This window comes from Gambusia affinis, linkage group LG24 (genome assembly GCF_019740435.1).
Source record: "Gambusia affinis linkage group LG24, SWU_Gaff_1.0, whole genome shotgun sequence".
Classification (NCBI taxonomy): domain Eukaryota; kingdom Metazoa; phylum Chordata; class Actinopteri; order Cyprinodontiformes; family Poeciliidae; genus Gambusia; species Gambusia affinis.
Genome location: NC_057891.1, coordinates 2,715,650 through 2,727,701, shown reverse-complemented (window position 1 = coordinate 2,727,701; position 12,052 = coordinate 2,715,650). Strand labels below are relative to the sequence as shown.

The window sequence follows — 12,052 nt, the reverse complement described above, 5'->3', positions numbered from 1 at the left end:
GGGGAAATCAACACTTCCTCATGACTTTTACTTCAAACATCTACAGAATATCTGGTTCATTTGGTCAGAGAATGTTTTCAGGAATAATCTTTGTTCAATCAGCTGAGTAACTCCTGACTGTGGACATTTAAAGGGACATAGTGGCATTTTGTTGCAAAACCAAGTAACTATGTTACTTTCAGTTGTTGTAAAATTGCTAGAAATACCAATCATTTTGCTTCCTGATTTAACACCTTGAAATTGGGCCTCTGTCTCTTTAAGAAGCTCCTGCTCTTTCTGAGGCTCTGCCTCCAGGAAGTCATTCCAACATGGCTTCTCTTTTAACCCTTTAATGTTTCCACCTGCGTTTCTCTGAGCAGCAGCTCCACCAGCTGTTTGCTAACTGTTGCTGGCTAGTCTGCAGGAGCCGAGAAGGGGAGGAGCTACACCTCAAAGGCGGGGCAACTCTCCAGGAATGTTTGAATGAAGGAAAAACAGCATAACAAATCGATTTTACATTTAAAATCACACCTCAAACATTTCAAACTTCACGTTTTAGTAACCAGAATTCTGATGTAATCACAGTAAAAATATTAAATCATTAAGTTCAGATGTTTAATTAGAAGTGTGTGTTTTCTTACCTCGATGCACTCCTGCAGGTCTCTGACGTAAACTCTCTCAGTCTGGAGGAGCTCGGCCATGATGTACCTGCCCACACACACACACACACACAGCATTATTAGAGCGGAGCGTTGCTCCCGGCACGCCGCTCACACACCGTACTCACTCCTTCTTGCGGGCGGAGCGCCTCTTCTCGTCGCTGACCTGGTGACTGGGGTCAGACAGGTTGACCTCAGGGTCCGAGTCCGACAGGCTGTTGGGGATGAGCTCCAGCTCCAAGTCCTTGTTGTCCTAAATGAGTGCCGCTGTTAGCCTTCAGATAACTGTTAGCGTCTGCAGCAGTGGAAGCTTTTAGTCACCTGAGAGCTGCTGCCCAGCGCGGCCTCCAGCAGGTGGCGGTACTGACCCATCCTGACCGAGAAGTCGCGGTAACGCTTGTCCACCGCCGAAACGCAGCGGCGCAGCTCGGCACGGTGGGCGTGGCCTTTAGCCAGCATGCTTTCAGCCAGCTGGATCAGTAGGTGAACCTTCTCCTGTGTGTGCTGGAAGAAATTTACTTAGTCGTCATTTGTTTTGACAGTTTCATCTTATCAAATAAAAACATCTAAAAAGGACAGAAATAATTATTTTTTACTGTTGGATTTGAGCTTCACGTTGCCTGATGCTGGGATAACAGCTAATGCTAAATTATCTGTGGAGTATTTATGTCTGATCTTTACATGAGTTTTATATGGCGGCATATCAGGGTCATTGTAAATAGAAAAAAATAAATTTTCCGATCAATTTAAAAAACTTCTCAAATAAACAAGGAACTTTGAAAAGACAAACATTTTCAAGAAAAAACTCAAAAATTAAGAAATTCTCAGAAATTAAAAAAATATATATTTTATCAGCTCAAAGTTTAAAATTTGTAAGAAAAAAAATGCAGATTTTTGTTAAATTAAGCTCAGAAATTTTCTACAGAAAATCTGAGCTCTTAAAGTTAGAGCTTTTATAGAAAATTTCCGAGATAACAAGTTTTCATTTGTTGGTGTAAATTTACTCCCTTTTTTCAAACTTTTTTTAAAGCTGCATTGGTCGCAGTACGCCGTCGTACTTTCAGATCAACTTAGTGGAAACTCGTTTCTGGAACAACCTTTGCAGAAATGCAGAACTCTCTGTGCTGGTTCAGCAGCTCCTGCGTTTCGGCCGCCGTTGCCCCCGGCGACGTGTGCGTGGCCAGGTAATGGTCACCTGACTGCTGCAGCCATTCAAGAGCCTGGAAGTGGACAGATTGAAATTTAGAGATTCATAGAAAGTTACAACTGTCTTTTGCAAATTTTCTGCTTCTTTTTTTTAATCATTATTCCAGATTTTAATGCAATATTAAAAATATTGTAATGATTTCAAAGCAAGATATTTCCACAGCTTACATTATTTCCGAGGCACCAGAGGGATGATTCTGAGTCATTTGGATCATTTCTGGGTTTACCTGCTGGGCGTGGTTCTGGAACATCAGGTACTGCTGGCACTGGTCCAGTCTGCGTTTCTTCAGCGTCCAGAAATGAAGAACTCTGTTTTCTCTCTGGAGAAGTTCGCTGAGGATTCCTGAGCACAAAGAAGCATCTCTGTCAGCTAAACTACCTTCAGTGTAGAAGCCAGTTATCTGTGGCGTCCCTCTGGGCTCTGTTCTGGTTACACTCTCTATTTTGACAATATGTGGATTATTTTTGTTTCTGTGAACCTTTGACTTGCTGCTCCGGCACTCTGGAGTGCCTGGTGACCTCAGTGACCCCCATCACCGCGGAGACGGTGACATTGTGGCCAGAGATGTTGGCCATGGTGACGCTGTTTCGATGGATGTACTTGAGGAAGACCTCAGCGTTGCGTCTGGCCAGCGTACACGCCTGTCGCAGAAGAAACAGATCAGATGGAGCTTGTTTCCAGAAAACATGGAACCAGGAGGAACTCCTCAGTAAAACACAGAATTGAAGTTAATCCAAAGGGAGAATATTGCTTTTTAAATCCATTTTTGAGCATTTCTAAAGGGAACTGAACATATTTTTTGTTACCTTCAGGAAGGCCTCTTTCTGCTCCATGTGTTTGCTGATGAGCGGCAGCAGCTGCTCCGGCTGCCGCTCTCCTCCTGCACACCAGTCCTCCTCCCTGCGGTACTCCTGCTCCAGACTCTCCAGGACGCCACACACCTGGACAGTCGGCACAGTGATGAACATGAAGCTCCCCCAGTGGCTAAACGTGGAACTGCAGTGGAAGCGGCACTGCGTTTACCTGCTGGGACGTCCGGTAGAAAGCGGCGGATGCGTTGACCAGCTTCAGTCTGTCTTCGATCCTCAGCATCAGCGTCTGCCAGTGCAGCGCCACCGTCTGGGCGCAGGCCCTCACTGCGTCCGGGTCGTAATGTCCTGACCTGGGCAGAAGCAGAGACTTCCTGGTGAGCAGTGCGTCCAGCGTTCATGGAGGAAGTTCTGCGTCCTACCTGACAAGCAGCTCGGCTCGCTGCTGCAGAGCCAGCGCCACCTGGTGGGTTCTCTGCAGGGAGTCTGCATGCAGCAGAGCCTGCAACACAATGTGAGTCCATTTTCCTTAACCTACTTTTTGCTTTTCGTTCATCTAGAAAAACAACCTGAAAAAGTCCATTTCCTGCTGCTTTGTATATAAAATGTAAAGCATGCTGTCACAATAAAAGATTTTGATAAACAATAATATTTTTTTGACATAATTTTCAAGTATTATAATGATGGCATAGTAGAGACCAACACACTCTAAGTTTGTATAAAACTGTTAAAGCTACAGTAACACTGAGCTGGAAAATATTTTAATTTATCCAAAATAAAACATGAGAACCTAAACAATAAACTAAACAGAAATAAAATAATGTTTCATTTCTGGTCTGTGTGTCTGCAGTAACCTCGATGGTCTGTTGGAGGCGCTCATGCTCCCGCTGCAGCTGCTCGGCTTCAGACAGACAGCTGGAGTTCAGCATGCAGGAGGACAGCTTCATCTCCCCCTCAGAGATCCAGCCCAGCACCTGAGAGAGGCACACACACACACACACACACACACACACACGCAGGTAGGCAGCAGGAAGTCTGAGTGTGTGTGTGCAGAGGGATGAGTGTGTGTTACCTGTTTGACCTGGCTCTGCAGGTGTCTGAGCTGCAGGTTCTGCTCCAGGTATGTGTGTGTGTGGTCTGCGATCTGCTGCAGTTCCTTCTGTTTGTCCTGCAGGAGGCGCTGCAGCTCCTCCACCTGCGCCGTCAGGCCTCCCTCCGCCTCGGACAGCTCCATACCTGCAACACGCCGCACCTTAGAAACCACACACACCAGCTGCCTCATTGTGCATGCACGCACTGATGTGTGTGTCTCCATGGCGAATTCAATACGCCGGTTTCCATGGGGATCAGCTGTGTGCTTCAGAGAGCAGTTTCCATAGCAACCTGTCCCCCTTTCCCCCCTCTCCACCCCTGACATCAGTGTGATGCTGGGCTGGTCGCCGCTGGGGAAAATCTGCTGACGGATTCTTGTGGCTCTCTAGGATTTTATTCTGTTCAGATTGAACCGTTAATAATAGAAAGGCTTTGGATTCAAGATGGCCGAAATCTGTTGGACCTTTTTGTCTTGCATCACTGGACTGTTGGACATTAGAAGCTCCAAGAAATGTCAGTGTTTTCTGAAATCAGGGAACCTGAACCTGCTTATGGATCTTACCGATCCCTGACACGGATCATTTCGTTCCCCTTACCTGGTTCCGTTATTACACGTCCGACAAATATTAACGCACCGATGGAGCTAAAAACATTTGATACCAAATCCAGAATCACTCAGGATGTTTGACACCTCACAGTTTGAGTGCAACTTCCTACTTCACCAAATGGAAACTAGAATGGAGAGGCGTTAGATATTAGCGGTTGGAGGATTTCTCTTTAGTTTTTGGCTGAAGACCAGGAGACATTTCTGCCGCTAGCGCTAAGCTAACATGTTTGTTTTAGTTGTATTTACCCAGAATGCCCTGAGCTGTAGCCCACTTCCTGACTTTGGAGCGGCCTCTGGTCTGCCTTATGTTTACATATACATTTGAACTGAACCAGATTTTAATTCACCTGAACTCACACCTCACCAAACGGACCAGGGAAATGGGAAATGGACTGGAGTCGGACTAAACTGGACCGGAGTCGGACTAAACCGGACTGGAGTCGGACTAAACATGATTCTGGAAAAAAGACAGTTTAGGAATCCCTAAATCTCAGTTTTAGTGAAGACTTGTAGTATTGTAATGATCGACCTGTTTATCTGAACCCTGTCTTTTGTTATGGTGTACCTCAAGGCTCTGTTATTAGCACCATGAATCCTTGTTGTGTTCTGTATGCAGATGACAGTAGGTTTTACCTCTTTTCTCATTTTGAAGTAAAACCTGTAACCTACCTGATGCCTGGACCTCTGTGATGTACTGCTGAAGGTCATGACCTTGCTGGATCACCTCATAGATCATATTGTTCATTGCCAGCCTTCGCTCCATGTGCCTGTAGATAATAAATTAAAGCCTGATAAAAAATAATATTTACCATAACTCAGCAAGATGACTGAGCCAATCTGCTCAGTCTACCTGTGGATACGCTGTTGAGCCAAGGTCAACGCCTCAGGTGTGGCCTCTGCCAGGCGAGACTGGCCCAGGGCTAGCTTGTCCTGGGCTAGTTGCTCCGGGTTAGCATCAGCTAGCCGTGGAGACGTTAGCTTCTCAGACGAAAAGTCCTGGGACTGCTTCTGGAGGTCCTGTTTCCAGGCATCCATTTCTCCAGTTACCTGAAGATGAAATGATGTTAAAGAATCAGGAATATTACAGCAGGAAAAGGTTTCAGTTGGTAGAAAAGTGTAGAACCAGGCGTTACCTCCAGGGTGCACTGCTGCAGTATGCGGAACTGCAGGAAAATGTCCAGTCTGATCTTCTTCTGGTGGAAAAGTTCCTCCAGCTGAGCATGGGACTCCTCCAACTGCTGCAACACCGACTCCACATGGGCCACCGAGCTGCCCTGGGGCCTAAAACAAGCGCACCTCTTAGTATACACAGCAGAAAAGAAACTAAACCAATTAGGCTGAACAAATACCACAAACAGTATCCAAACCTGGAAAGAAACAAAAAATTATACAAAACGAAAACAAAGGTCATTGTGAGATGCAAACACAAAATTACAGAATAAATCAAATTAAAATCCAACATATTTATAACCAAGAAAACAGGACAGTTATATATGCATGCTTGTGAAAAACATCTGCAGAGAAAAAGGTTACATAATTCAAGTAAACACAGAAATTAAAACAAAATCCCATATCTTAAAGAAACATGAAAATATTTCTTCATCTGATGCACAAAATCATCTTCAATTCCTTCAGCAACAGTGAACCTTTCAGAACCAAATTCTAAATATTGTTAAAGAAAAGTCCAAACAGCATCGACAAAACATGGCAACAAAATTTCTAATTAAAATAGAAATTCATCACCTGATGATGTTTTCTGCATTTAAATTTATAAAACATCCAAAAGCAAAAGCATTTTAAGCTAAATTTCACTATGATTAAAACAAAACGTCTCAGTTTGGTTTGTAAAATAAATTAAACAGATTTTACTGTGTTTTCTGTTTTTTGTTGTTGTTGTTTGTTGTCTGAATAAATAAAACGTTTTTTTAAAATAATTCCTAGCTGAAATAAAACATGAAACTTTTAGTCTGATTTAACGTCAACAGTAAGAAAAAGGACTTAATTTTTTTCTATTCTTTTGATATAGAAATTGTGTTTCCGTTGCAAATGTCACAGAAATACAATTTCACGGTTTTTATTAAATAAGAAATGCAATTATTAGACATTAAATCACGGCAGCGACCGTAAGGATTTTACAGTATCTGAATTTAACGCGATGTTTAGAGACCTCTAGTGGAACCAGCTGGTATTGCAAATAGAAAATGCTGCTATTGCAGTTTTTATGAAATACACAAATTTTGACATGATTAAGAAACCTAACACAAAAACCTTTTATCAAAACATTTGAGGTTTTTGAAATTAAGGATTAATTTCATAATTTCAATTTGTGCAATTTTACAGTCAATAGAAGCGCAGCTAGTGAATCTAGACAACATCTTCTCATCACATTCCTGATAAAATCTTAGCCATTCAATCAATCAATCAGCCAATCAATGTTTTAATAATAATCTATAAAGATTATCTGATCTAGAAAACACCCTCTAGATTCTGTATCAGCCATTGCTGCCATGAATCACCTGAGTTGCAGGATGAGGTCTTCTCCTTCCCGGATGACACTCATCGCAGCTTCCTGTGGGTCAGGGTTAGAGTGTTAGTGCGGGGCTAGGGGTCAAAGGTCAGCAGGGAGTGTTAGGTTGTTATGGAGACTCTGGGGTTGAGGCCACAGCGTACCTGTGTGTTGGCTTGCTGCTGCTGCTGCTGGCTGATCAGAGCCTGCAGCGCCTCCACCGTGTCTGGACACACCAGGAGGTCAGAGGTCAGCTGCTTCTGGAGGCCCTCCATCCACACCGACAGCTGAGGAGCAGAAGAAGAAGAGAGCAGGTTGTTTTAGTTCATTCACTCATCGCCTTTCTGAACCTAAATGTTTGAAAATCTCAGTTTACTTTTTCTTTTTACAAATCTGTTCTGATTATGTGTTTTTACTGCTGTGAAATATCGTGAACGTTTAGAAACGATGAGTCAGTGTTTCTAGGAATGTTACCTCCTTAGTGTGAGTGTAGAAGGACACGGCGAGGTCCAGCAGCAGCTTCCTCTGCTCCACACGCTGGATGAAGGCCTGCAAAGCATCGCACTGATGTCAGAGACCAGCATTAAAAACAACCCAGTATTTAGACCCATCCCAACATTTAGATACCCCCTGCTCCCTCCAGGACATAGACACCACCGGCTTCATCCAGGATATAGACACCCCCGGCTACCTGCATTCGCAGCTCCAGGTCTCTGGCCGCCTGGTAGATCTCCTCCTCCTCACACTCTCCTGCCTGGGCCAGCTGGTCAGCCGCCTCCAGAAGCTTCTCTGCGTTGGTGTAGGTGTTCTGAAAGACAACCAGAGGTTGGTCAGAGGTCAGTCAGAGGTTGGTCAGAGGTCAGTCAGAGGTCGGTTCAGCATGACAGAGGATCTGGGAATGTTTGGGTCACCTGAGCGACTTGCTGGAAGTCGTCGTGCCGTTTCTGCAGTGCCCGCGCCCGGTGCAGGGACTTCCCCACCCCGGTGTGTTTGTTGAGGAAAACCTCTCCATGCTGCTCCACCCAGTCCAACACCTGACGGAAAATTAGGTGGAAGGAAAATCTGGATGGTCATTAAAACAAGTTCCTTGGGCTATGCAAATATTGATTGATTGATTGATTGATTGATTGATTGATGTAAGCGTGGATGTTGGTGGTCCGACCTGTTTAACGTCTTGCTGGAACACACAGAGCTGCAGGCGCTGGTGGAGGCGGAGCTTCCTGTGCTGCCAGGCTCCTTCCACATCATGGTGACCCTGAGCAGACAGGAGAAGGTCCCGGTCCGTTTTCACCTCTGTCTGCCGTAACCCTGCCCTGACGGCACGTCGCACCGAGCCTCACCTGCATCACCTGGTGCAGAACCCCCATGATGGTGTGCGTGGCCGGAGCAAAGTCTGGCTTGGCTGCCGACTCTTCAGACTCGCTGCTACCGTTACGCTGGAGGACGTCCATTAAGGCTTTTCCACTTTCACTGACCTGCAAACAGACAGGAAAACTTCAGGTTCCTTCATGCAGCCACAAAGGTTTTACTGTGGGCCTCCAGGTCAATACCTGCGTGTAGTTGGCAGAAATCTCCTCGTTTAACTCCTGGTGCTTTTTAGTCGCAGCTTCCAGCTCTGCTGTTGCAGTCGGTAAAGGACCATCAGAGCACGTCTTAACCCAACCCTCCACCCGCAGAAGGAACTGGACAGAGAGACAGACATGCCTTAACGTAGACGGGTAAAGGACAATACTGAGAACCATCCCAAGCTTTAAGAGAGACCTTCTACAGGCGGTCACAGACCTTCTCTTGGACCTTTGGAGACTTCAGTGACATCAAATGAGGACAATGAAACGGGTAAGGCAAAGAATTCATGAATTGTCTTATTGTTGCATATGAAACATAATGTTGCATTATTTAAATATTTTTATGACGTTAGGCCCATAACTGTCTTTATAGCAAGAAGAAAGATGCGACTCCAAGCAGGTCCAGAGAGGACAGGTAGGATTTCTCTCTGAGCGTTTATAAAATGTGATTTAGAGCTAGAAACAGAGCCAGGAGGTGAGATAGAATCCTTCCTTTTGACTTTTTTGCTACTTTAGGTCATAATGTTTTATGCTGTACTGTATATAGAGGTATGCTTTCTGCCCCTTGGTGGAAACATAAAGATAGATTATGCTTCATGCTAGAGCAGCAGAGAGCATAAAGCCACAACACGCCTCTACTGGTAGCTCTTCTTAATTTATTTTCTCCGGAGCTCCATCCTGATGTAAAAAGTCTGTTCTCGGTCGGCGGAGTTTAAAAAATGGAAAGTAGAAAGAACAAGAATAATGTGGAGAAGGAAACAGACAAACTTCTGGTTAGTGAGGTCAAATGAGGACGATGAAACGGGTAAAGCAAAGAACAGTTCAACGCAGTCAATGAATTGTGAGGCGTTGTTGCGTATAAAACATTACTTCAGTTCATAATGTTGGACGTAACAGTACCTGCTCTGCCCCCTGGTGGAAGCCAGTTGCCATGGCAAGCGTATTGCTGCGCTCCTCCAGGGCGGTCGTCAAGGCCTTCCAGTCTTCCTGTAACCGTGACGACACGAGGGCGATGCGCTCCGCTCCATAGTGGCCGGCCTCAGCGAGTCTTGCTGCCACGGTAACCACGCTGTCCACGTTTACGCTCCCGTTCTGCAGAAGCGCCGCCACATTTGTTCAGTCATGAAACACTCAGCAAGAGACAGAGACCAACACACTGACCATGCAGTTGGCGGTGAAGTGCTGGTGTTGTGTTTGCAGGTCGACAGCGTGTTGGTGGTTCTGACCGACTTCTGCCACACTCTGCATGAACAGCTCTTTGCTGTGGGCGATCCACTCCGACATCTGAGACAAGGAGAGGCAGCAGCAACAGAGACAGTTCAGACAGCAGCTCTGGATTTGCATTCAAACGATGCAAAACTTGACTGAACATTAGGAAAAATAATGCAAAGCATTCTTGCGGGGTCATGACCTCACCTTGGTGGCATCTTGCTCAAACAGGTGCAGCTGGAGACCCTGGTCTAGGTGCAGCTTTTTGTCGTTCCAGCTCTGGAGCAGGTGGGTGCGACCTGCCTGCAGCCGGTCCAGCAGAGAGGAAACCTTTGGGGCTACACTCTGGAAGTCGGCCCCCCCTGACAGCCAGGTGCCACCACTGCCGCCTCCGCCTCCTCCACCTCCGCCCCCGCCCTCAGTGGAGCCGTCACCATGTGAGGGGCCCAGGCGCATTCGCTGAAGCAAGCTCTTCCCCTCTCTGTCGAGGGCGTCCACTGGTGCGGTGGCGATCGTGTTCCGGAGACGACTGTGTTCTTCTAGAAGTCTACCGATGAGAATACACTAATGTTACAGTTCAGGTCGACCCTGAAAGACCCTGACCTATGAAACATCCTAAGTACTCACTTGCGGGCCTCGTCCACGTCTTTCGGCTCGGGTATGCGGTTCAAGCCGGCCTCCAGCTGTTCCAGCTGAGCCAGAAGTTGCGTTGCAGCTCCGGAGAACTCTTCGAGTCCCAGACGAAGCTCAGTCCACTCCACGTGATCGTACTCCAAAGAGCCACCGAGGTCCGCCGTGAGCTGGGAGGGATCGATGAGCCGGGAGAGGCCTTCCACCGACACCAGGCTGGTCTGGGGACAGAGACGGGTTACTGCCTCAATGCAGGACACTCTGGAAACCTTAACAGCTTCAACATAAGGGAGCGGCACTGGAAGATGTTTCATCTCTCTGTTAAGTTGCAACATCTTCCAGTTGGCCTCCAGTCAAGAACCCACGATTGAAGAACAGTTGGCGGTACCTCAAAGCTAAACTTGGCGCTGCCCAGGTTGGTCTTGTGTTTCTGCCAGAAGGTGTCCGGTTTGATGAGCAATGCTGTGTGGATGTTGGAGGAAAACGACTCCTGTAGTGTCCTCAGCACTGGCTTCACGCTGTCCCACTTACTGCCGCGCATGTCCACCACAACGGTAAAGCCACGAGCTCGAACGTCCTCACTGAGGGAAACACAGAGCGCCAATGAAACCAACATCTCTTCCTTCAACAAACTGCTGACAAAACTAAAGAACAATTTCTGCCACACTGAGGTCTCTGTAGACATTAATATCTGAATAAAACGTTAAAGCTGATCCTTATCAGTCTAAGCAGTAAAGATATTCAGAGTTGTACCTGGGAACTGTTGACAGGTAGGTGACCAGTCGGCTGAGATCTTCCTGTTTTATTCGATCGTGATTGGTCCTTGCTGGAAAGGTAAGAATTGGTCCGCCTCGTTTGTCTCTTCCACCTGGAAATCACATACAACTGTGGCTTCAACGCATTTCCAGAATAAAACCAGCAGGACCAGAATAAAACCAGTTCTGTTTTACCTGATACAAAGGCCACTTTCTCTCTGAGCACCGTCAGGACATCCACGGCCCGAACAGTCTCTGCTTTACCAGAACCTGGAAGACAAACATCGACGTCTTTAGCTTGTGTTTGGTGTCCAGTCTATGACCTCCGACCCCAACAGACATTTTTTTATTACCCCAGAAATCTACCTAAAACCTCCAAAGCAGATTCGATCCCCTACAGACGGTCAGGCTGCAGCTGGCTCACATTAAGCACCTTTTGCATCAAATTATTAGACAGTTAATCCATAAATAATCAAATATTGTATAAATTAAGCTTAAGTGGTTAGAAGAATGTGATATTATCCACTGGAAACTAGTTTAGTAATTTCTTTAATTGTGCATTTTGGAGCAATAACTTTCTAATCAATGAAACAAATCACTTCAACAGGATGAAGGAGTGTGAGAACAGTTTACAAGTCAGGATTTAACTTGGCAAATTTACAGGTTTGGAGTTGGTGTTAAAACCTTACTAAAGCTGATTTCATGGTTTTGATGGTTTAGAGACAAAGTAACCAGGATCCCCAGAAAGAAACACGTGTGTGTGTGTGTGTGCGTGTGTGTGTGTATGTGTTCAGACATGCCTCCCATATGCGTCAGATCATCCTGCTCAGCAGGAGGAAGCTAATCCAACACTCGCACACTGAGGGCATTAAACGCCTCACATTAGCAGCCCAACAGGCAGAGATAACCCTGAGAGAGAGAAACGTCTCTCTGGCTCTCCACCGCCGTCCTGCTCCGTCTCCTCCACACCCAACGGGCTTTCATCTCTCACACCAAAAACACTCAGCAACTACAGCAGAGACGACCTTGGGATA

At 46.1% G+C, this 12,052-nt stretch overlaps 1 protein-coding gene across 2 annotated transcripts in view; it reads right to left on the bottom strand.

Annotated features, from left to right (window-relative positions):
* The window catches only part of LOC122827027 (kalirin-like), a 34,579-nt gene that overhangs the window by 16,926 nt on the left and 5,601 nt on the right, over positions 1 to 12,052 (bottom strand). For both annotated transcript variants that reach the window (XM_044109511.1, XM_044109509.1), the window contains exons 2-30: positions 11,214 to 11,288; positions 11,017 to 11,131; positions 10,652 to 10,844; positions 10,261 to 10,484; positions 9,841 to 10,180; positions 9,586 to 9,708; positions 9,325 to 9,516; positions 8,410 to 8,541; positions 8,200 to 8,334; positions 8,022 to 8,114; positions 7,771 to 7,893; positions 7,551 to 7,667; positions 7,334 to 7,408; positions 7,024 to 7,146; positions 6,870 to 6,922; positions 5,487 to 5,634; positions 5,204 to 5,400; positions 5,023 to 5,120; positions 3,727 to 3,890; positions 3,509 to 3,628; positions 3,077 to 3,156; positions 2,869 to 3,007; positions 2,652 to 2,786; positions 2,324 to 2,486; positions 2,072 to 2,187; positions 1,736 to 1,858; positions 960 to 1,142; positions 767 to 891; positions 621 to 687 (exon numbers count right to left, since the gene is read on the bottom strand). In XM_044109511.1, the coding sequence (XP_043965446.1) occupies positions 621 to 687; positions 767 to 891; positions 960 to 1,142; positions 1,736 to 1,858; positions 2,072 to 2,187; positions 2,324 to 2,486; positions 2,652 to 2,786; positions 2,869 to 3,007; positions 3,077 to 3,156; positions 3,509 to 3,628; positions 3,727 to 3,890; positions 5,023 to 5,120; positions 5,204 to 5,400; positions 5,487 to 5,634; positions 6,870 to 6,922; positions 7,024 to 7,146; positions 7,334 to 7,408; positions 7,551 to 7,667; positions 7,771 to 7,893; positions 8,022 to 8,114; positions 8,200 to 8,334; positions 8,410 to 8,541; positions 9,325 to 9,516; positions 9,586 to 9,708; positions 9,841 to 10,180; positions 10,261 to 10,484; positions 10,652 to 10,844; positions 11,017 to 11,131; positions 11,214 to 11,288 (3,971 nt within the window). The remainder of the gene's footprint in view (positions 1 to 620; positions 688 to 766; positions 892 to 959; positions 1,143 to 1,735; positions 1,859 to 2,071; positions 2,188 to 2,323; positions 2,487 to 2,651; positions 2,787 to 2,868; positions 3,008 to 3,076; positions 3,157 to 3,508; positions 3,629 to 3,726; positions 3,891 to 5,022; positions 5,121 to 5,203; positions 5,401 to 5,486; positions 5,635 to 6,869; positions 6,923 to 7,023; positions 7,147 to 7,333; positions 7,409 to 7,550; positions 7,668 to 7,770; positions 7,894 to 8,021; positions 8,115 to 8,199; positions 8,335 to 8,409; positions 8,542 to 9,324; positions 9,517 to 9,585; positions 9,709 to 9,840; positions 10,181 to 10,260; positions 10,485 to 10,651; positions 10,845 to 11,016; positions 11,132 to 11,213; positions 11,289 to 12,052) is intronic.